Source organism: Tiliqua scincoides, chromosome 8, assembly GCF_035046505.1.
Source record: "Tiliqua scincoides isolate rTilSci1 chromosome 8, rTilSci1.hap2, whole genome shotgun sequence".
Lineage (NCBI taxonomy): Eukaryota > Metazoa > Chordata > Lepidosauria > Squamata > Scincidae > Tiliqua > Tiliqua scincoides.
This window is the reverse complement of record NC_089828.1, coordinates 49,853,619-49,874,082: the sequence shown is the minus strand read 5'-3', so window position 1 is coordinate 49,874,082 and position 20,464 is coordinate 49,853,619. Positions and strand designations below refer to the sequence as shown.

The window sequence follows — 20,464 nt, the reverse complement described above, 5'->3', positions numbered from 1 at the left end:
GAGCTCCATTTGCCTAAAGATAACATCAGAAGGTCACCAGTTCGAGACCACCGGCACCGTGCGACCTTGAAGCAGCTGACAAGCTAAGCCAAGCTATTCCATCTGCTCTGAGCGTGGAAGGATGGAGGCCAGAATGTGCGACCAGACCAAGAAAGAAACATCTGAATGTTGTGGTTTCTTGAAAGATAGAAACCTTCTTTCAAAATTGTAAAAATCCCTAAGGGGATTTAAATTTGCCTGCCTATGTAAACCGCCTTGAATAAAGTCTAAGGAGAAATCTGAGGACCAAGAAAGGCAGTATAGAAATACCTGTATTATTATTATTATTACATATCTCATGGGGCCTGTATTTGGCTCACCCTGCACATGCCTGATCTCGTCTGATCTTGGAAGCTAAGCAGGGTAAGGCCTGGTTAGTACTTGGATGGGAGACTGCCTCGGAATACCAGGTGCTGTAGGCTTACACCATATAGTCTTTCGAGACTGAAGGTTGCCAACCAGCTTACATGTTGTGTCGCCTTCATATAGGAGAGTCTTTGGGTTCAGTATCCTCCAGTATTTGCTTCTGCTCCAAGAACCCACAAACGGGGCCCCTGTTGCTCCAAGGTCAGTCAGATGATTGAAACGCAAAGAGACATCACAATGAAGGAAGGCTTCATTAATAATTTATTCCATTTGAATTTTTTTTTTAAAAAGTATAAACCTTTTCCATTTCCTCAATCACAATTTGTACAACTCGGTGTTTATGGCATTCTGCAGCAATAGTGTTTGTTCCTTACTTTTTTATGTATCATAATGTTAAATAAAGAGCAACTTGGACCATTAAATGTCTCTGCTGAATACGAACCTAAGAACTCTCCCCCCCCTCCCGTTAAAGTGACCCAGCTGTTTTATTTTGTTTTTAAACAAACATTTATAAAGCTGACATGTCCAGTAATGATGTCACAATTTTGCTTTTAAACCAAGTAAGCTTTTCCAAGATATTCAGATCCAGTTTCTTTGGAGAACTTACTACTGTACATTAAGAACTTTCCTCAAGTGTGAGCCAAAGGATTACATGTTAGGTCCCCAGTCCAGTTTCACCATTAGATTTTCCTCCATTTGAAAAAAAGTTCCAAATAAGGTATTTTCTATTTATAATTCAAGGTTCTTTGTCATCTTAGATAAAGATGATTTTCAGGATGATACATTTTCCTGTCTCAGGAAATGGTATGAAAACAGCCAAATACCAGAATTTCATTTAATTGAGAAATCAAACTGACAAAGGAAAACCCTACTTATAGCATTGTCTTATGCAACATACATGAATAAGTATTAACAGAATATATTGCTGTGTCAAAGTTGCAGGGTGCAATAACATTTTCAATAGATCAAGTCTGACAGTTTTCAAGTAACAGATTTGGATACTGAAGTCAGACAAATGCTTCATTAAAAACACATCTGCAAAACTTTTCAAAGTAGTGCATGACATGAAAAACGTTACCAAAAAGAAGTTGATAAAAAGACTATAGAGTAATACTTTGTTATTTGTGTCACACTGATGCAAGTGTCAGAGGAGAGGTTTAAGAAACAAAAGTTAGGCAGGTTACAATTATGGTTACAAAATGTTTAAACATGCTATGCCTCACCCTGGAGAGTGATCTGCATAAATGCTACTGCTACATCTGCCTTCTATACTCATGATGGTATGCAACAACCATACAACCTGTTCATCAATACTACAAATAAATTAATAATTAGTTGCTTTAGAATCAGCTACGTGCTTCTACCATTGTGAGTTCTATCCAGAAACAGAGGGAGTGTTTTGCTCACACAAATTCCTCCTGCATGAACAGAATTCTTCCATTCCCATAGGGAATGCAGAGGGAGCCCCAACTGCAGAAACACTACTCAGGATGTTACTGGAAACCTGTAAGATTTTCTTGGCCCCGATTATTTCACTGTGCAGCACTGCCCACAAAGCGTAAAGATATAAGAAAAAAGTAATACCCATGTTTTAACATTGGACAAATGCTTTAGAGGAAAAAAAAAGATTCCAGTCCTTGCTACATTTCAGCTTGAGATTTTGTAACAAAAAAGGGGGGGGTAGAATATTGCTGTGTAGCCTTCAGCACAGAAAACATTGTATGTTCTAGAAAAAGGGTGGTTGTAAATGAAGGTGCTTTGGCACTTCTGCGGCTTACTACATTGTAAGACAAGTTAAATGGCAGTACTTAAAGCAAACACAACAACTTTTTGTTTCAGGCAATTCACAGACACATTCAAGTGGACAGATGGAAAGGGGGAAATTGGAAGGCAGAAGCACTTAGAGCAGAGGCCCCATCAGGTGCTATGAAGGAAGTGTTAATAATGAAGTTAATGCTACAGCCCAATATGGATTAACATGCCACTTCAGGTACAAGATAAATGGTGCTTTTGCTATCTCCTAGATAAGGAATGGGTTCCAATCCAGTATGTCTTCATGATAAATTTTTCCCAAAGTCATGCTATGGTCCTTTTTCTTGCTTATTTGAGACAGGCTCAACAGCAGACACTATTCCTCAATACATCTGAGGGTTTCCATGGCAATTACATTACAGCATCTCACTCCCAAGAGTTAACACTGCCACCCCAGCCCCAGCTCCCACACACACTATGGTTGTTTAAACAGCCATGTGATAGGATCTCTGTGCAACTCAGTTTTATGAAAGAGACCTACATTGAAGTCAACTCACTAGCAGGTAAAATTTTTATTTTATTTTTGAGATCTGATGCAGGAAAGCAAAAGTCTACAGAACTTCTGCAAAAGAATATGCTGCCCACAGATCTCCACAAGCCATTCTGCAGCTGGAAATCAGTTGAGAGACTCCTACCAAGAGTTGCTTGAACAAGCAAGGTACCAAATACACAAATTATGGTAATATGGCACAATCGTGTGCATAATCCTGCCAAATTTAAGAACTTCTCAGACTGCATCAGATTTCAATGGGAGGGTTGACTCACACCACTGAACTCCAATGAGATTTGAAGAATGTTTAAAATTTGGCTGGACAGAGCCCAATATTTAAATATAGGCAAATGTTTAAATACTTGCTAGGCAAGTAGCATTGTTGCAGTCACTGAGGATGGGGAAAAGCAAAAAAACCTTTAAGTTAACTGCAGTTTACAGCTATGTGAACACCCAACACAAGGGATGCAGCATCACACTGACACACAGAGTGAGAATGCAACCAACAGTGGAAGTGTAAAAAACAATCCAAGACCTTTGAAGATGTTATGCGGCTATGCTGAATTTAAGGAAATACTAATTCTAGATTTAGGGAGAACATCCTATCTAGAAAACCTTATCCAAAGGGAAAAGATTACTGTTCTATTATAGTTCCATTAATGGCATTAGTAGCAGACACTCCCATCTTGTAACAGGACCAAAATATGTGGCTCTGATTTGCCTTTTATTAATTTTGAAGAAGAAACTGGAAATCTGTCAATATGTTGGCTGCACACCAAGGACAGTTGTTGGCAGTGTTAGATCACCACCACCTACACGCATGCACACGCACACACCCTGGACAAGTCAGTTATGTGTTTCAGAAAAAGTGATACCTCCAAGGCAAATACTCCATACTTAACATGATTTCAGAAAGATGCTGAAATTCAGGCTGTGCAAACATCTGTAATGTTGTGACTTTGTAAACAACAGTAGGTATTACAAAAGGGTACGAAACCTAGAGAACAAGGGTATGACACAACCACCATTCATTTAACTGTGGTTGGCACAGGAGCACCACAGAAATGAATAGAGACTGCAATGCTGCCTGGTTTGTTTCCTGCTCCCTAAAGCTTCCTTGACAGGATGCAAGAGTCAGTCTCATGACAGCCCACCAAGGCAAACTTCAGCAACAGGTGAATGGTGGCAGGGACTACTTTTCCAGGGCCTGTTTTTAGCACTGCATTGGAGCTTGCTGCTGCTTCCTTGATTACTCCCACACTGGGCTGGGCATGTGCAAAAAACTTCCAGCACCATGCTTCATCCTGGTGAAGTGCTTTACACATCACACAAGTAATGTCACAGAAGGTCTATTACTTACAGATATAAACACAGCCATGAGACGACTTGGACCAGGAATCTCTAATGGTATTACTGAAATAATCCTGGAAGCAGCAGTATGCATATTTGGGGGGGGGGGGGATGCGAGAAGAGAAGAGTTGCTTTAAAAAGGTAGGGAAACATATTGAATTTGGCATGTCAATGAAGAGAAGATAATCCAGGGAAAGGCTTAACCAACGGAAGGAAGTTGAGCTGTTTCTTGCCACTCTCAACTCTTTTTCACATCCTTTCCTTGGAGCTTTACCATGTTGGAACCTGGATTTTCAAAGAAAAAACTGATATATTGGCAAGCCTGAAACTTCAATTACAAAGTGCCAAACCATGGGGAGGTTAAAAGAAAGGGACAGGGAAGGAAGAGGAAGATTGTTTTCTCACCAGTGGAATTGAGCCCGAACACCAAAATTCACTGAGAATCTATTTACAGCATATTTCAAATAATACGACACACCAACCTCTAGAAGACAAAATTGGGGTTTCCTTGCAGTTTCTTTTATTTTAGCACTTGTAAAATGACTTTAAGCTGGGCTAAAATTTCAGCTTCAAAATGGGGCATTCGGGGTAGGAGTGGATGTGATTTCACCATAATTCACATGCTGAAATTTCCATCAGATCTCAAGAGATGAACACAAAATATTTAAAAATGAAAAACAATACGATTTATTGGAGTGAGGGGGAAGTGTTTTTTGTTTTTAAAAAGTGTCACAATTTCATTGGGCAATACCAGTTCTCTCCTAGCTAAAACATGTGCACATATGGAGGTGGCAGAGGTTCTTGTGGTTAAGCACAACCCCCTTTACTTGGGGAAAAAAAGAAGAGGTTCAAAAAGGCCAAGTCTCAGCCCTGAAAAACCAAAAATACAGAAATTAAAACAATTTTTTTTTCTTTTTAAAAATCTCACTACAAGTTAAACCACCTACAATATCGCCTTTTAATATATTGCCATTATGTTAACTCTGCAAAGGTGTGATATAAAATTGCTGTAAAGACCCGGTACCTTTTGTTTTTTTCTTCAATTTTATATAAACACAGTGAACTTCATTACTGTACACGTATAATCTGCAACTACAGCTTAGCTGTAAATCTCCCACACACAACGGTATGGACATTTATAACCCTCCCTCCTATATTCCCCATTAAACTGTACATCAAGACCAAATACAAATGTACTGTCCCCACCATTCCCCCCACCCAAATACCCCTTACCAAAAAATAATACTCTAAAAGCAACCTACTGCAACTTTCAATTAAGACGATTACATATATATTTTAGACCAATTGCTTTAAAGCAAGAAGGCAGTATAAACCTTCTAGGAAAATTTGTTTTTTTATAAAAGAGGTTAAGAAATATAAGACAATTTATACATTTAAAAACTTACAATAAATAAGAGATGCAGGCATTTCTTTTGAATACTAGGTACTATAATCCAATACAAGAACATTGCAGTGTTCAAAAAGCGTTCAACAAAATCTGCTTTGTCTCCCTCACTTGTCTTTAATTGTCTCCATGCTCATTCTTTTTTAAAATATCCATTAAACCTGGCTGGGGCCTATGGCTCATATAATCTTCACAAATACTGTGACGGGCTAGGGCGGGGCAGGGCGGAAATGGTTACTTTCTTACTAAAAAGCTATACAATACATTTTGACTGATCAATTCACCACTCTCCTCAGCCCAGTATAGGCAATACACCAACAAAAAAGGGGGGGGGAATTGAACAGCAGGGTTATATGCCTTCCACCACAAGTCAAAACCAATTTTTTTTGTTGGAAGTAACCAAGAACAATACCCCAATCACAAAATGACTTTCTTGGAGAAGAGTGAACTTAGTCCTGCAGTGAATCTTCCTTTCCCTTTTTTTGTTTTATCATCATTTTCTTCTTCTTTCTGCCCAGTTCAGATAAAGATCACAGCATATTCATGATAAAGTTATACAACTGATTCAGCACCACAAAGTGAACTGGGAGACACGACCGCCGGTCCTGGGTCGCAGGATCACAGGTTAGCCAGGAGAGTGCGTTGTACTGTTCCAACACAAACCTGGGACAAAAGAGACCATCCCAACCCCAAAAATTTGTTAATGGAGGTTTTTACATTGTTATCAGATGAGGTCAAATGCAATTATTTGAAACATGCTGATACCCCACTTTTTAGATTTAATGTACTAAACTCAAAACCTGCATAGGTTGGTGACTGATCTCAGGGCTATGGTCCAAAGATACATCATGCAGCAGCTTTGCTGGGGTTATGCAGAACTGGACCCGTGTAGAAAACTATCCAGGAACCTCTATGGACACTGCCGTTGAGGTGGAATGTAAGCATAATAACCAAGTTTTTTAATTCATTAATTTGAGTGCACCTGGAAGTTTCCATTTAAAATCTTGCTTTGGGCATAAACACATTAGCTGACCATAAAGGCAACACCATTCACTCACTCAGCCTGTCCCCCTCCACCCAAACTTGCAATATTATATTACCAAGATAGCTGTAATAGTGTATGCAAAGTACTTGAACGCCCTAAAGTATAAATGCAAAGTAGGATTGCTTATAAGCAAGAGAAAGCTGCGGCTACAAGAGTGCAGTGTAGCACATTCAAAATGATAATAAATGATTCCAGAGAGAAAAGACAATACCTGAGGACATCGGAAGTTTGATTCGAGTCAAGAGGGTGGGAGTGTTTACTGTGAAGTAGCTCGTCCGATTGCACTGAAGGCACGTGAAGGTGCAAAGAAGCCTTTAAAAGCATATAGTAAAAATTTGTTACAAAGCTAATATAATCTGGTTTTAAAAAACCAAATCTGTGCTCCAGCAGGGACAAAATTCAGCACGGCCAGATATGAAGCTAACATCACCCCTTGCCAACATAATCTACCCATGATTTTCACCCATCTCAAGAAGCAACCCTGCAGGTTGGGGAACAAATATTCCTCTGACACATGGTTTCAGGGCATAGATGGCATCTGGGTCCTTTGCCCACTGCACTCCTTGGAGAAGAAGGCAAATGTATGCTTTGATCCTCTTTACATCTACCCCACCACCTTTGGAGGAAGCGACTGGCTAAAGGAGGTGAGAAAGTGAGCAGGTGGTGGCAAAAGAGGAAAGAGTGTTGGGGGAAGGGAGGAAAGAGGGGCAAATGGGAGAGCAGGAAGCTGTGAGAGTAAGGCTGGCCCAAGATTCTGAGCATCTGAGATCTTAGTGTTCCTCTCACTTTCGGTCTGTTACTCCCGCATTCTCTCACAGTATCTTTCCTGAACAGATGCCAATCCCCACCTCCACCCCCCAAATTCAATAGCCTGTACACATCTTAGAGAGTTCATTACCTTAAGAAACAGGGGACACTGATTTTGTGCTTGAGGACATGCTGACCAGAACCAATCAGGCAATGGACCTGCTTTGGCAGTTGATACAAAATAACCGAGGGCCAAAGGTTGCTGCAGGATGTTGGTGACTTCGTCATGAGACTCAGTTGAAAGCAATCGATCTGTACCTTGACCCTGTACAAACAGCAGCTGGAAGTTAGTAAAGGCCAAAAGGAAAGCCAAATGCAATATTAACTGATGTTTCTTTCTTTTCTAAAAGGGCATCCGTTGCAGCAGCATTGAAAAATAGGAAATATTTTACAATCGCTGGCTTCCAAGAAGTGAACAGAATACAGGACAAATACACAGTTTTTCAAAAGAACATTGTTATAAAATGTTACCTTGCCCATATCGCCTCCATGGGTGAAATGAGAACTTGGTGAGTGTACAGGAGACCCCGTAGGAGATGCAGGAAGGATACTTATAATGTCAGGATCAAGATCGTCTCCAGTGTCTAACAGATCAAAGATTCCCATTCCATCTGCCCCATCTTGAAAAGAACAATAGTAGTAAGGGATCCGTTAAAAGTTGCTATTTTAACAGTCTGAAGAACATCATTATGGATGTTTGTGTAGCATAGTGGACTAGTGACAGAGCAGAGGCTCTACTCTAGGTTCCCATGACATCTGAAGCTAGGTGGACGGTGACCAAGGAAAGGATTCTCGTGGTTGTAGAGCCTTTGATCTGGCATGCATTCCCCAGAGAATCTCTACTGAAGCCAACAAAAGCATTCTGGTGCAAGAAAAGATAAGGGGAGAAGGTGTGTGCAATTCCAGCACAACATAGTTTGGTTAACTATTCTATAGCTCTGCTTATGTTTAGTGTTTTTCCTTATTTATGAGTTATTACATGTATGCATACACATGTAAATCATCTTGGAAAATGGCAGCTACAGAATAGTCACATCTATCCAAGTTAAAATGTATGTCCACATGGGCCTGAAACACAAACATCAACATTCTCAGCACATTAAAAAAAAATAGGGATCCACAACAGATCTAGAACTATTAGGCAAGCTACTCCTCTCAGAGTCAATTCCTGAAGTGCAGTATGGAACCTTATAACAACCTTGTAAGGACTTAATCAAGTTCATCTGAAGAAACTGCACACTCAGAAAGCACTATACAAATGCTCACTAGAATTATAAATAAATGCTAAACAAAAATCAAATGAAACTAACATAAATCCAAATTTATTCTGCATACCTGGGAAGAACCCCAAATAACCACTACCTGATCTGTATGTGCTCCCGTTTCACTGCCTGGTACACATGGAAATATCATTTGGCATTTGAAAGAAAGCTAGAATAAGTGTTACATAAAAAATATTGACCACCACACAGACTCTCTCACACAGACTAACCATTGTTTGTATTAAAGGCCAGGTCCAAACCAGTTTCAGTGGTGTATGTTGACGATGCTACTTGCACAGATGCAGAGGTGGGAAACACGAGTATATGAGTGCACGATGTATCCTGTGGGGTGTTTAGCTGAGACGTCTGCATATTTAGGGTGGTGCTGCGCCCGAACACTGAACCAGTTGATACAGAATCTTAAAGAGAGGAAAGAATAAGGTAAATTCTCCCTCAATGTCAGAGTTGCAATGTTAGAAGGATATCCCTTCATGGAATCAATGGACAGCTTTTCACAAATACCTGGCATGATGACAAAGGATCCCTGTGGTTCCATTGCCACTAAGCAAGCACTGAGAATGCTGGGGGAATCAGCAGCAGATATTCCACACATTCTACACATGTCTTTGAGCCTCTTACTAAGGGACTGAAGATTTCGGCGACTCAGCAAACAGCTCCAATCTGGAAGAGAAAAGTACAGAAGTAGACTTAGTCCTAGACAATTTAATGTATTGTAATGTACTCAAAGGAAACAAAGAATTGATACATGTGGGAACAATTTTCAAGTTTAAGAGTAGGGCAGAAGAGGTTTCTCACCACCCAATTCTGCAACCTAATGCAGAGCTGACTGGGAGATGACTTTGGGTGTAACCACATTAGCTATTTATCTGAAAGGGAAGACAAGTGCAAATATACCACTATTTGGTGGCAACAGGAAAACAACTATCTGCAACCAAATTATCTCAACAACAGAAACATTGGTACTTATGAAGGTTTCCTTTTGGTGGAAGGAGGACATCCAGAACAGATGACCTTCTTCCATTTGCTCAAGAGGCAAGACTTTATAATTTGCAAAAACTTTAAGAGATCTCTAGAGAAAGATACCGCCCACTTTTCTAGATGCACTACAGGACCTCCAGCTGGGAATATAGAAAAACACAACTGGTACTGACAATTTCAAGGTAAGTAAGGAAAAATCAAGGGAATTAACACAACTAAAGAGTTTCCAGGGAGACAATATTGTCTTGGCAGTTTAAGGTGACCTTGGCAGCTTAAGGTCACATTCCTTGATTCATCTCATTTCAGGAGCAGAAAGCCAACCTTGGACTACTAGATGCCCTCTTTCCAACAACAAGAAACCTTCACAATAAGTACCAATGTTCCTTTCTCTAATGGAGGAGGATGACATCGAAAGTCAGGTATCAACCAGCAACCCAAAAATTCAGGTGGGAAATGCAACTTTTTCTACTGAGATGGAAGGACCTTTCATAGTACTCTCCAGTCAAAGGAAGCCTCTGCAAGACAACTGTATTCAGTCTGTAGTTTCTAGTCAGGATAGAGAATAAAGACCATGTGGTCATCTCCCAAGAGAGAACAGGCCTGCAAATTGGGCAGGATCTCCTGTAAAGCTCTTAAAAATATTTCCTAATTATCATATATTTCCATTCTTTGAAAAAAATGCAGAGAACCCACTCTGGATGTCCTCCTCCACCAACAGAATAGTACCGATCCTAAGTTACTTTACCTTTTTATTTTGCATGAAAAACATACCTTTAGAACTTTAAAAGCATGCTTACTGCACCCCAACACACACACACACACACACACCCTCTCCCCCCCAATTCTTTGTGAAAAAGCACAGATACACATGGCTCAGCAGAGAAGCAGGTGATACTTATGCTCTATTCATGGAAGACATGGGGGAAGAGGAGTACAAGGAGTACACTGGTATGCTCCATCCCAACATGTTCCCTAAGCCCTTCCTCCCACACTCATATTGTAGCATTTGTCTGCACTGAAAAATGCTGTACCTGGGGAGAGACTCCCTTTTATTGGCAACATTAGGCAATCAGCATTCACGATCATAGCAAGATCTTCTGTCCGGGTACAATAAATGCTCTGTGTGTGGGGGGGGGGGGGGAGGCCAAAGCTTAGGGAGTATTTCAGCAAGACTCACCATCATGCTTTTGACTCTTTCCCGCTTGCATTCATGTGATTGTCACTGATGAACAGGACTACAGACAGGTCATATCCATTGCCTCAACATCTATTTGTCTTTTTCCCTTCCAGCACTGCCTTCACCAGTAATTATCCATTCTATCTGAGGGAACAGAGTGTTCCTTTCTCTCCCCGCCACCCAAGGAATGGCTGGAAACAATTGTTGCTTAGTTCTTTCCATTCCAGTACCATTTCCTGAAGTGGCCATTCCACCTTTAACAAGTATGAAGTAGTCAACACCTGAATTTATCTCCCCCCCCTTTCATATGATGCCTCTTAGATCATAAGCCATAGTTACAAAATGTAAACCACTTTAAGTGCTTTGGCTTTAAGGTGGTGCATATATGACATTAAAATAAGAACAGGCTCTTCATACAAGCTAACTTGTTCCTGATTTTCAGGAGTCGCTCTATTCTTCAGAAAGTGGTGCAGGACTATCATCTAGCAGTAAAGACTTCACAGTTATAGAGCATGTGCACTCAGGAGCAACATTACATACCATAACATACATTATAGATCACCTCCAAAACATAAGCAACAACTAAGTATGGAATACCATGCTTCAAATCATTCTCCCTTGGTGGGCTACAAACTAAATTAACCAGCTAAGCAGTTTTACTATATTACCTTTCAGTTCTCCGTGGCCTATTCTTCCAAGTCGTCCTATTACAACTCTCCAAGGCAATGAACTCATCTGCACAAGCCCTAGACACCACTCCCAGAGTTTCTGGAGACCAAGTCTGCGAGCAGACCCTTTTTTCCTGCGAGCCCTAACAAGAAGCAAGATAAATTAGTGAACACCTTAGTTTGTTTACAGACACCATGTTTTTAGACTGCTCCCAGAAAAGGTTTTAGCACAGTTACACTTTCACATTTTGAGAATTAGAATCAAAAGAAGGAAAATTATGCATACATGTCAAGATACAAGAGCCACAGGCAAATTTGTGGCACATTCTCTTCTTACCTGTTCGGTACATCAATGCTGATGATACATGTTTCCAGCAGTTCTCCATACAGATCTGTGCATGATGCAAGAAGCCACCTTTGATCATGAGACAAACAGTAGCCCACAAAAAGTACATTGTATTTCTGTCCAGCTTCCCCAAAGGTTTCTCCAAGCTCTGTCTGTTTGTCTTTGACAGGAGCCAATATGAAAGGAGGTGCATAGAGCTTAATACACTCTGGTCTCTGCAAAACACATAGATAACAAAAACAAACATTTACAACAACTCCTCTTTTCCCCTCTTCAAGACATGCCCCATTTTCCTCTTTGGAACTCTCCAATACTCACATCGGGACTTCTGAGGGCCATTTCCATTGCTAAGCCTGGACCAAACCCGGTTAATGTTTTTACATTGGTTGATGCTGGGAGCGGTCTCCGACACTGGGTAAAGGCTGAAAACGCCAGTGATTTTAGATGCTGGGTGTAGATTTGTCTGTCTTCATTCTTGACAGGTTGCAACAGATATTGACAAGGGACAAGCTAAAATGATCAGAGGTGAGAAAAAAGATATTACTAACAATGTATATTTAACACTAGGACACTGCTGTTAAAAATATTAAAGCAAAATCTATAAGCTGCTTTGAAAAGCATTGTCTGAATATACTGTAAAACATTCTCACAGTCCACTCAAGTGCAGAAAAAGAAGACGAACAAATTGTCAAGTGTGATTCAACCCAGCATTCTTCTAAAGTAGCTCAAGTATCTAAAGTTAAAATTGGCACACAGACATCTAGCACAACTTAGAAGCTCATTTCTCTCCTTCACCACTACTCCTGCGACTCAGAACCAAGCAAGGTGCAGGGAAGATGTTTCAAATCAAAAGAAGCTGCTTCAGTGCTCTTTAGCCTTCAACTGAAAGGTCTGCCTTCAATGATCAAAAGATCACCTACATTCTTGAAATTTTCTGTTTCCAAGTGTCAGATTCTCTTAGGATGATTTTTGTTCATACTCACAGCACAATTGTAAGCACATCTACTCAAAAGTAAGTCCCAATGTATTCAGTGGAGCTTACTCCTAGGACTGCAGGATTACAGCCTGAATATTCTTTACAACTGGGATTTGGGAGGAACTTTCCACAGGTCAGACGGGCTACTGACCCATGAGGTATTTTGGCACAGAATGCTTGATTTCACTGGAACTATTTGCTCTTTTGTCATATGCATTGGCCCTGCTCTGAGATGCCTGGATCTCTGGATTGACAAAGATCTACCAAATGTACACTTGTACTAACTCATAAGAGGTGGTGGTTAGAATAGCTGGCATTTTCAGTGCAAAAAGCAGGCAAACCTGTTACTTTTACTCAGTCACAGAACAGCATTTAGGTAGGACATCTTATGTTTCATGTATACCATTCATTGCCAACCCAGAACAAAGCAGCAGGATTATTCATCAGTGTGACCATCAGAAGGCAGCATTATTTCCAAGGCCTACTGTGCAAAGACTTTTGACAAGCAGCTGACGTTCCATTACAGTGCACCACCTTACCTGAACAGAAACGATGTTTCTGATGTTCGGAGGGAGGTTTTGGATCATTTCCAGAAAGCAACGGAGCAGGCCAAGAGTCCAGACATTGGAGGAGCTACTCTCCTCTTTCTTTTCATACGTGAAAGGGTCCACAATGTAAACCACGATGGCAGGTGGGTAGGTGATTGCATGAGAGTCGCCATCAGTGGGGATTCCCACTTTATCACGATCCATAGTGCTGGAATGGATTGCAAGTAAAACCATTGTGAGACACAGAAAATACCCTTGAGAAAATAAACCATGAGATTCTGGATGTGAGATTAACAGAAAGAAGCTGGCAAGCCTTCAGTGGTCTATACTGCTGAGGGATTGGATTTTTTCCCTTCCAAGTCAGATGCAAGAATTTATTTTCCCCTTCAGTTTAGTTTCTTTTCAGAACCAATTTTCTTATTTTGAACAGCTGTTCACATTCTCATTAAAACCACAAGTGAATAACGACCAGGGTTTCCCATGCACATGGCCAACAGAGGGCAATCTCTGAAATAATTTCACATTTTAAGCATGGACCAAACACAACAGATCATCTGTTTCTTGCACTATGACAATCTCAAGTTCAATAAAAAATGGTCCCATAACCACAGAACTCTCTTCCTTGGGAGAGTTATGCCGTTGTCTAGTAAAAGCATTCCAAAGCCTCTATACTATTCCTGCTTATAGTGGTCATTTGGAAAACAGTAGTATAAACAGTACATTTATATTTCATTTTCTTTTAAAATAAAAGTTTGTTTTCAAAGTACAGTATTGCAATCTAAGCCCTAAGGTGGGAATGAAATTTAACTGTAAAGAGTTCCCTCTGTGATTCTGAAGACACACAAACTCCAGAAAGACTGGCTTTTGAAGAATGCGTCCTGATGGAATGTAAAATTAAATAAAATCTCCTTGGTAAGGTCCAAGAAACATCCTTCACTTCAGTTGCTATTACGAATAGGTTCCGCACTTCTACATGGAGATCAAGCAGTCAATGTTGGGCTTGCAAAATAAGTATTACCAATCGGAATAGTATATTTTTTTATGAGAATTCTTGTTAAAGCTAGAAAAAGTCTACCAAATTGTGAGAATGCATTTGACATAACAATGTTGGTTGTTTACCACCCCGTATGCCAGTAACTCTTCAGTTTTTGCTTCTAGGATTGGCAGTCTGCTCTTTTTGTTTGTATGACTACACTTGTTGCTAAATATGCAAACAAGCCTGAGATGAGAGTAAGGATTGATATAACACCTGCTGATGTCATAAAGGCACTGGTAAGTCTCTAAAAGTAGGGGAGAACTACAATACTTCTCACAATATAGTTCTTAGGGAGAAGGGATACTTGAGGTGTTTCACATTCTCCATCCCACACAAGTTGTCAGACAATATCTTTCCATCCCACACCAGTTAAATCAGGAGAGGGTAATTGAACACACAGTTACATAGGTGCTGGATCTTATTATAGACCAGAGGTCTCTAAACCATGGCCCTGGGGCCAGATGCAGCCTGTGGAGAGCCTCTATCCAGCCCGTGGCCAGCCTCTGATCCCCTGAGAGCCTCTGGTCCAGTTGACCAAACACAACCAGAGTTGTGCTTTTGGGGTGGGGGAATGGGGGTCCATTTAAGTGTAGGCTTTATTACTTGGGCTGTGTTTGTGCTTGGAGAAGTCCTGGACATTTGAGCCCATTCATTTATTCATTCATCTAAGTTCCATCTCTAATGCATTTATTTAAATTTTATATTTAATTTTTTTTTCCTGTCCTCGCCACTGTGCCAGGTATTTGATGCGACCCTTTGGCTGAAAAGTTTAGAGACCCCTGTTGTAGACCATCTCAAAGTCTGATTGCCCATATTGTTTAGGAGTCATACTGAATTAATCTTTGTTGTGTTACCTCTCTGAAACCTCTGGGTGTGGCTGAGCTGGGACAGATGGAGCTTCCCCAGATATCCCAGCTGCTTGTTGCTGCTGTGCCCCAGCCTGCCCATTTTGCACCGTTGTAGACTGCGCAGAGAGAGAGGAAGTAGTAGTGTTGTTCATGCTGCCAAAGGGTGGAAATGAAGAAGGTTTGTTTGCAGATATTCCACTGCCCACACTGGAAGAAGAGGAGGATGTAGTAGTCGTGGTCAGGGTTGAGTTGGCTGTAGTAGCGGCAGAGGCAATGGTACTGCTCGAGTTCATTGTCACAGCATTGCTACTAGCAGATGAGGGGGTGGATGATGGAGTGGAGTTGCCCACAACCTGAGGCTGGGTAGAGACAGAATGGCTTGTGGGAGGAACCAGACTGGACTGAGAAAGCAAGGAATTGTCCAATGGCTGTGTAGCAAGATAAGGACCTTGAGGTAAGAAAACAAAACAAAAAAGATACGAGATTGAAGTTACTCCTAATGTTTTGGAGCCAGTTCATTAACTCTGATATAATGGAACATCATTTTCATTCATCTGGATTAGAAGTTTTCCACAGTGTCCCATAGAAACCTTAAAGTTTATTGGAGGGTACTCCAACAGTGAATTAAGTTTCCCCCAAAGACAGCTTAGGGCCTAATCCTATCCAGTTTTCCAATGCCGGTGCAACCATGCCAATGAGGCATGCGTGGCATCCTATGGTGGGGAGGCAGTTACAGAGGGTTTCTCAAGATACGGAAACATTTGTTCCCTTATCTCAGGGCTGCATTGCGGCTGCACTGGTGCTGGAAAGTTGAATAGAACTGGACCCTCAGTCACCAAAAGCAATCATCTCCTAAAACATGGATCCACAGCAGAGTGCCAAGTGTATTCTAGGTTCTTGCCAGTAGGGTGTAGTGCAGTGTTTCTCAACCAGTGGTACTCATACTTGAGGTGGGACTTGAGGTGGGACTTGAGGTGGTGTCTGCAGGGTCCCCAAAGCTCCACCCCCTGACAGCGAGACCAGCAAAACAATGCAACAAACAGCAGTAGGAGGCTTGACTTGGTGGACAGAACTCCAGCATGTGTTTTTTGCACATTGGAAAAAGCCCTCCTGTTCACCCTCAGCCTCTTACTGGTATTTGCTGTGCTGCGTCTGGCCTCCCAATCTGGAAGTAACTGGTGATGACATCATTGCCAGTTACTTTTAGTAGTACTTCCAATAGATGGACCACACAAAATGGTATGATGAACAACAAATGTTGAGAAATGATGGTGTAGTGTTCAAACCCCTGCTCAGCCAAGCTCACTGTGTGATCCTCAGCCAGTCTCTTTCTCTCTGCTTGACCAACATTACAGGGTTTTTGTGAGGATAAAATGGGTGGGAAAAACATTATATAACTGTGTGCACCCTAGAACATGAGCCAGAATGCTGCACAAAAACTGGGTCTCTGTAGCAGACATTCAAGAACTCTTAGCAAGCAAACAAATACAGAAAGCCTTCCCTGAAGACAGAAAGCTGGAAGCTATTGAGTTAGAAGACAACGAAAGTCCTTAGGCTACTAAAGTATGATGGGCTGGAAGCCTGAATGGTTATTTGAGAGTTGTGCATGGTGGTTCAAGAAACTGACAGGGCAGATTAAGATATGAGCATCAAGAGTTAAATAAGCTGCTACAGGGAGGGGGGGGGGTGACAGCTTCCCAATCACCATTTTAGCCATACCCCTTGGCATTTATAAATCAGGTAGCAGTCTCTAAAAAGTCTGAGAACCACTGCACTATATAAATGCTAAGTATTACCTGTGTTCCTGTTTTTTTACTGAAACAAAACTATCCAACACTTGCAGCTGCAGTGAAAGATTTGGACATGAGATGGCAATGCAGCAATCCATATTCAATTAAATGCCCAAAACTGATCTAACCAGTACCAATGCACTGCAGAACAGATGGGCTAGATAAAGTGAACAACCTGCCTGGTGGTCAGCAAGCCTACATGTGGAAATTAGTGTCTCTGCACACCAACATCAAAAGGAGTTTCAACAGTGTTCCAATGCATGTAATGCATGTATTTCATTAAACAGAGTTAAATATTCATACAAACAACAGATGCAGAAGAAGGGGGGAGAGTGGGGACGGTACCTAAATCATATCTGCAGACTTGAGCATATAACTTGAGTCTAGAAAATGATTCATTGTTGGCATGAGTTGCCCGAGAGAACCACTCGGCAACTGACTTCTCGGAAAGTTTGCTTGAAGCAGCAGATCCAACTCTCATTATCCCATCAGGCAACAACTTACAGATCGGTCGATGCTGGCCAAGCCTGCAGGACTGTAAAAAAAATCCAGAAGTAAAACCAAGCACAAATGAATGCAAAGCAGTGGTGGTCAACTTTTTTTTGACAAATGAACTACAAGACTAATACAAAGTATGAGATGGTGCCACTTTAGGGTATCCTACAAAATACACAAACCCCAGGATCTATATATGGTTTCACTTCTCATCTAGCAAGTGGGACAGCAGAGAAAAATATGGGAGAAGCAGGCAGCAGCACTATTCTAATTTCATGACCTTAACAAGTCCATGGGCCTTGCTGCTTCTGTCCAGAAGTACACAAAGTTGGAATTTTTATTTACAAATAGCAACACAAAGGCACTATGATAAGTGCAGCAACTTCTGCTTTAGAAACTGTTAAGTTCCAGCAGAACTCTCAAGCTATCCAAACAAGAGCCTGTAAAGTTGATAAATGAGGTCAATTGTTATTTCAGTTATGGATGTTAGAGAAAATGGCATTATTTGCTATGTAGCTTTTTATTGAATTGGCAATTAAATATGGAAACTGCAATGTATACACAGTGTGTTTTATAATCTTGAGTTTTGTTGTGGCTTTTGGCCTAGACCAAAATAACTTGAGTAACACAGCTTTTCACTGCCTGGGTAGGTAAGCTACCCACAGAATAAGTACATTAAAAATTGCAAGGTATAAAACCATAAAGTTTGCTACAAAAAGATGACCACCACATTGTTATCTTTTCTAAGCATCTCTATTTTGTACAATAGCTAAACAGCATTTCATCTCATTATCTTGGCTGTAACCCTACTCTCAGCAGCAAATGCTTTTATTAACAAAAAGAGTAGACTTGCACACACAAAAAATACAGCTTATGTAGAGACACAAACTCATGAGGTAGATGGTAGAGTAAAGGTTAACATTATAGAGGCAAGACATTTCATACATCACAGCCCTCTCCCATCAGATGCACAAAATGACTAGCCTTAGTTGACCAATATACAGAACTGGACAAAAGGAAGGCAAGATCAGTAATCCAGGAGTTGGTCTCATCCTATTACTATGCAGAGCACAAAGAAAACCAGGACAATCAAGAGCAAAAAATCCAACCAGAGGAGGTATGACTCATTCCCAGTTAGGTATCAACTGGCAAAGCAAAATGAATCCTTAACTCAAAACTTCTAAAAGGGACAATTACTCTCATAGTAAGATTGCCACTCAGATCAAATCTGAAAATGTCAAATCTGCACATGAATTTCAACTCAGAGGCTTCCCCCTGGAGTTTTCTTTCAGAACATTTATACCAGGAGGCCAGGAAGGCAGTAGAAGAGCTCCTAGAAAGGGACTCTACAAAGTGGTCCTCCCCCCCCCCCCCAAAAGGCTGCTAACCAGGGAATTAAAGCTCAAGATCACATAGGCTTTATAGAGAAGTAATGCTGTTCAGGCCCGTGACTTCAACGCATCATTCAGAGGAATGCAAAGGTTCAACAACCTGGGATTACAAGGTTTGCAATCTTCAATGCAAGAGAGCAATACATAGTTTAACCACTTGATGGCGTCTGCACAAAAAGGAAACTACTACTTAAATGAAATCTTGCTAAAGGAGATGAGCCCCTATCTATTTCTGCCGCCCATTTTACTTGCGATAAGGTCTACAGGAGCTTAAAAGTAGAACAGAACAACACTTGCTATTAAAGGGAAAAATGGGCTCTGGAGCATTTCCCACAAAGCTGCCCTCTCCAGCTCCTTACCTCATATATTGCAGTCAGATCCCGAAAGAAGGTTTTTGCTCCATTAAGCAGGGCTTCATTCTCTGGACAAACCACAACGTAAGCAATGTCTCTTTGAGATCCATAGGGTTCCAACATCAGCCTCTCCCAATATGGTAAGGCAAATGGGGACAGCACCAGGAAGTCGTAATCATATCCCAACAAAAAAGTTGGAATGGGCAGTGGTTCAGGAGACTCATCAGTTCCTAGACAATAAAGGAATTATTTTTCGATATATTAGAATTGGAACTAGAAGGCTACTATGTGTTCTTGTCCAGATTCAAAAGAAATCATTGCCAAATGATAAAACTAGATGAAGAGAAAGTTGAAGTTCTATAGATAGCCAAATTAGAAATAAATGTGTACAATTTAAGACTAAAACGAAAACTGCAGTTCTTAAATTAGAGCTCTGCTGAATACTCTCCAGCAAACATTTTCAATGCAAGACTGGAGGGTTGGGACACTTCAATGATCCCCAAATCCTGCCTCACCAAATAATCTCTTTTCCATACCTGTTGCAGCCAACTCTTAAAACTAGAAAGTTTCAAGAACACAGGAAACTTCTGGAGCAGAGGCAAGTTCCTGGATAGCTAACTTTGCTCAAATAGTGATTTGCAGTAAGATTCAGTAGTTCAATTCAGCTTATATAGTTATTAGAGACTTTGAGAAATCAAGTCAGAGAACTTAATAGTGAATGGGAGGAGGGGCAGAAGTTCCAGCCAGGCCTGTCTGGCCTTCAGAAATGGGCTGCAAGTTCATGTTCTTCCTCCTGCACGTGCAGATTTCCTTCCTAGCTTATGGTAGCCACAGTTTGCCATTATGCCTGAATCATGCAAACTCTGGACACCGCTAGCCATAGTATGCCTCCAAACCAACCAAACCAAAAATCAGATGCCAACTTAAAAAAAACTACAGTTTCCATAAATGATAGAAAGAATCCAAATGTGAAGGAGGGAGATCATGCAGAATGTTTCTGATGGTCAAACTGTAATTTGACTAAGACTTTTGAACTGGGTCAGTATGGTTATCTGTATTGTATTGGAAGAGAAAGGCACAATTCTTAAGCCTCTGCCTTGATTCTAAGGGGTCCAATATTCCATAAATCGCTGTCCATTTTTAATTCCCACCCCATCATAGTTCAAGTTTTGTCAGAGATTCTACCATGTGTCTGTAGATCACAATGGTTTCCTAACAAGAGTGTTCCAGTCACAAATTTTAAATAAATGAGTAAAAATAT

The 20,464-nt window shown here is 40.8% G+C and overlaps 1 protein-coding gene and 1 pseudogene across 1 annotated transcript in view; one reads left to right on the top strand and one right to left on the bottom strand.

Annotated features, from left to right (window-relative positions):
* The first annotated feature begins 342 nt into the window (after positions 1-342).
* LOC136659837 (5S ribosomal RNA) lies at positions 343-461 on the top strand (annotated as a pseudogene).
* A 187-nt stretch (positions 462-648) lies between these two features.
* MED13 (mediator complex subunit 13) overlaps positions 649-20,464 on the bottom strand; it is a 130,328-nt gene continuing 110,512 nt past the window's right edge. The window contains exons 18-30 of the mRNA XM_066635020.1: positions 19,210-19,433; positions 17,310-17,499; positions 15,181-15,622; positions 13,282-13,498; positions 12,085-12,276; positions 11,758-11,981; positions 11,421-11,563; positions 9,099-9,257; positions 8,807-8,995; positions 7,786-7,934; positions 7,406-7,579; positions 6,719-6,819; positions 649-6,125 (exon numbers count right to left, since the gene is read on the bottom strand). Coding sequence (XP_066491117.1) covers positions 5,993-6,125; positions 6,719-6,819; positions 7,406-7,579; positions 7,786-7,934; positions 8,807-8,995; positions 9,099-9,257; positions 11,421-11,563; positions 11,758-11,981; positions 12,085-12,276; positions 13,282-13,498; positions 15,181-15,622; positions 17,310-17,499; positions 19,210-19,433 — 2,537 coding nt within the window. The 3' untranslated portion in view covers positions 649-5,992. The remainder of the gene's footprint in view (positions 6,126-6,718; positions 6,820-7,405; positions 7,580-7,785; positions 7,935-8,806; positions 8,996-9,098; positions 9,258-11,420; positions 11,564-11,757; positions 11,982-12,084; positions 12,277-13,281; positions 13,499-15,180; positions 15,623-17,309; positions 17,500-19,209; positions 19,434-20,464) is intronic.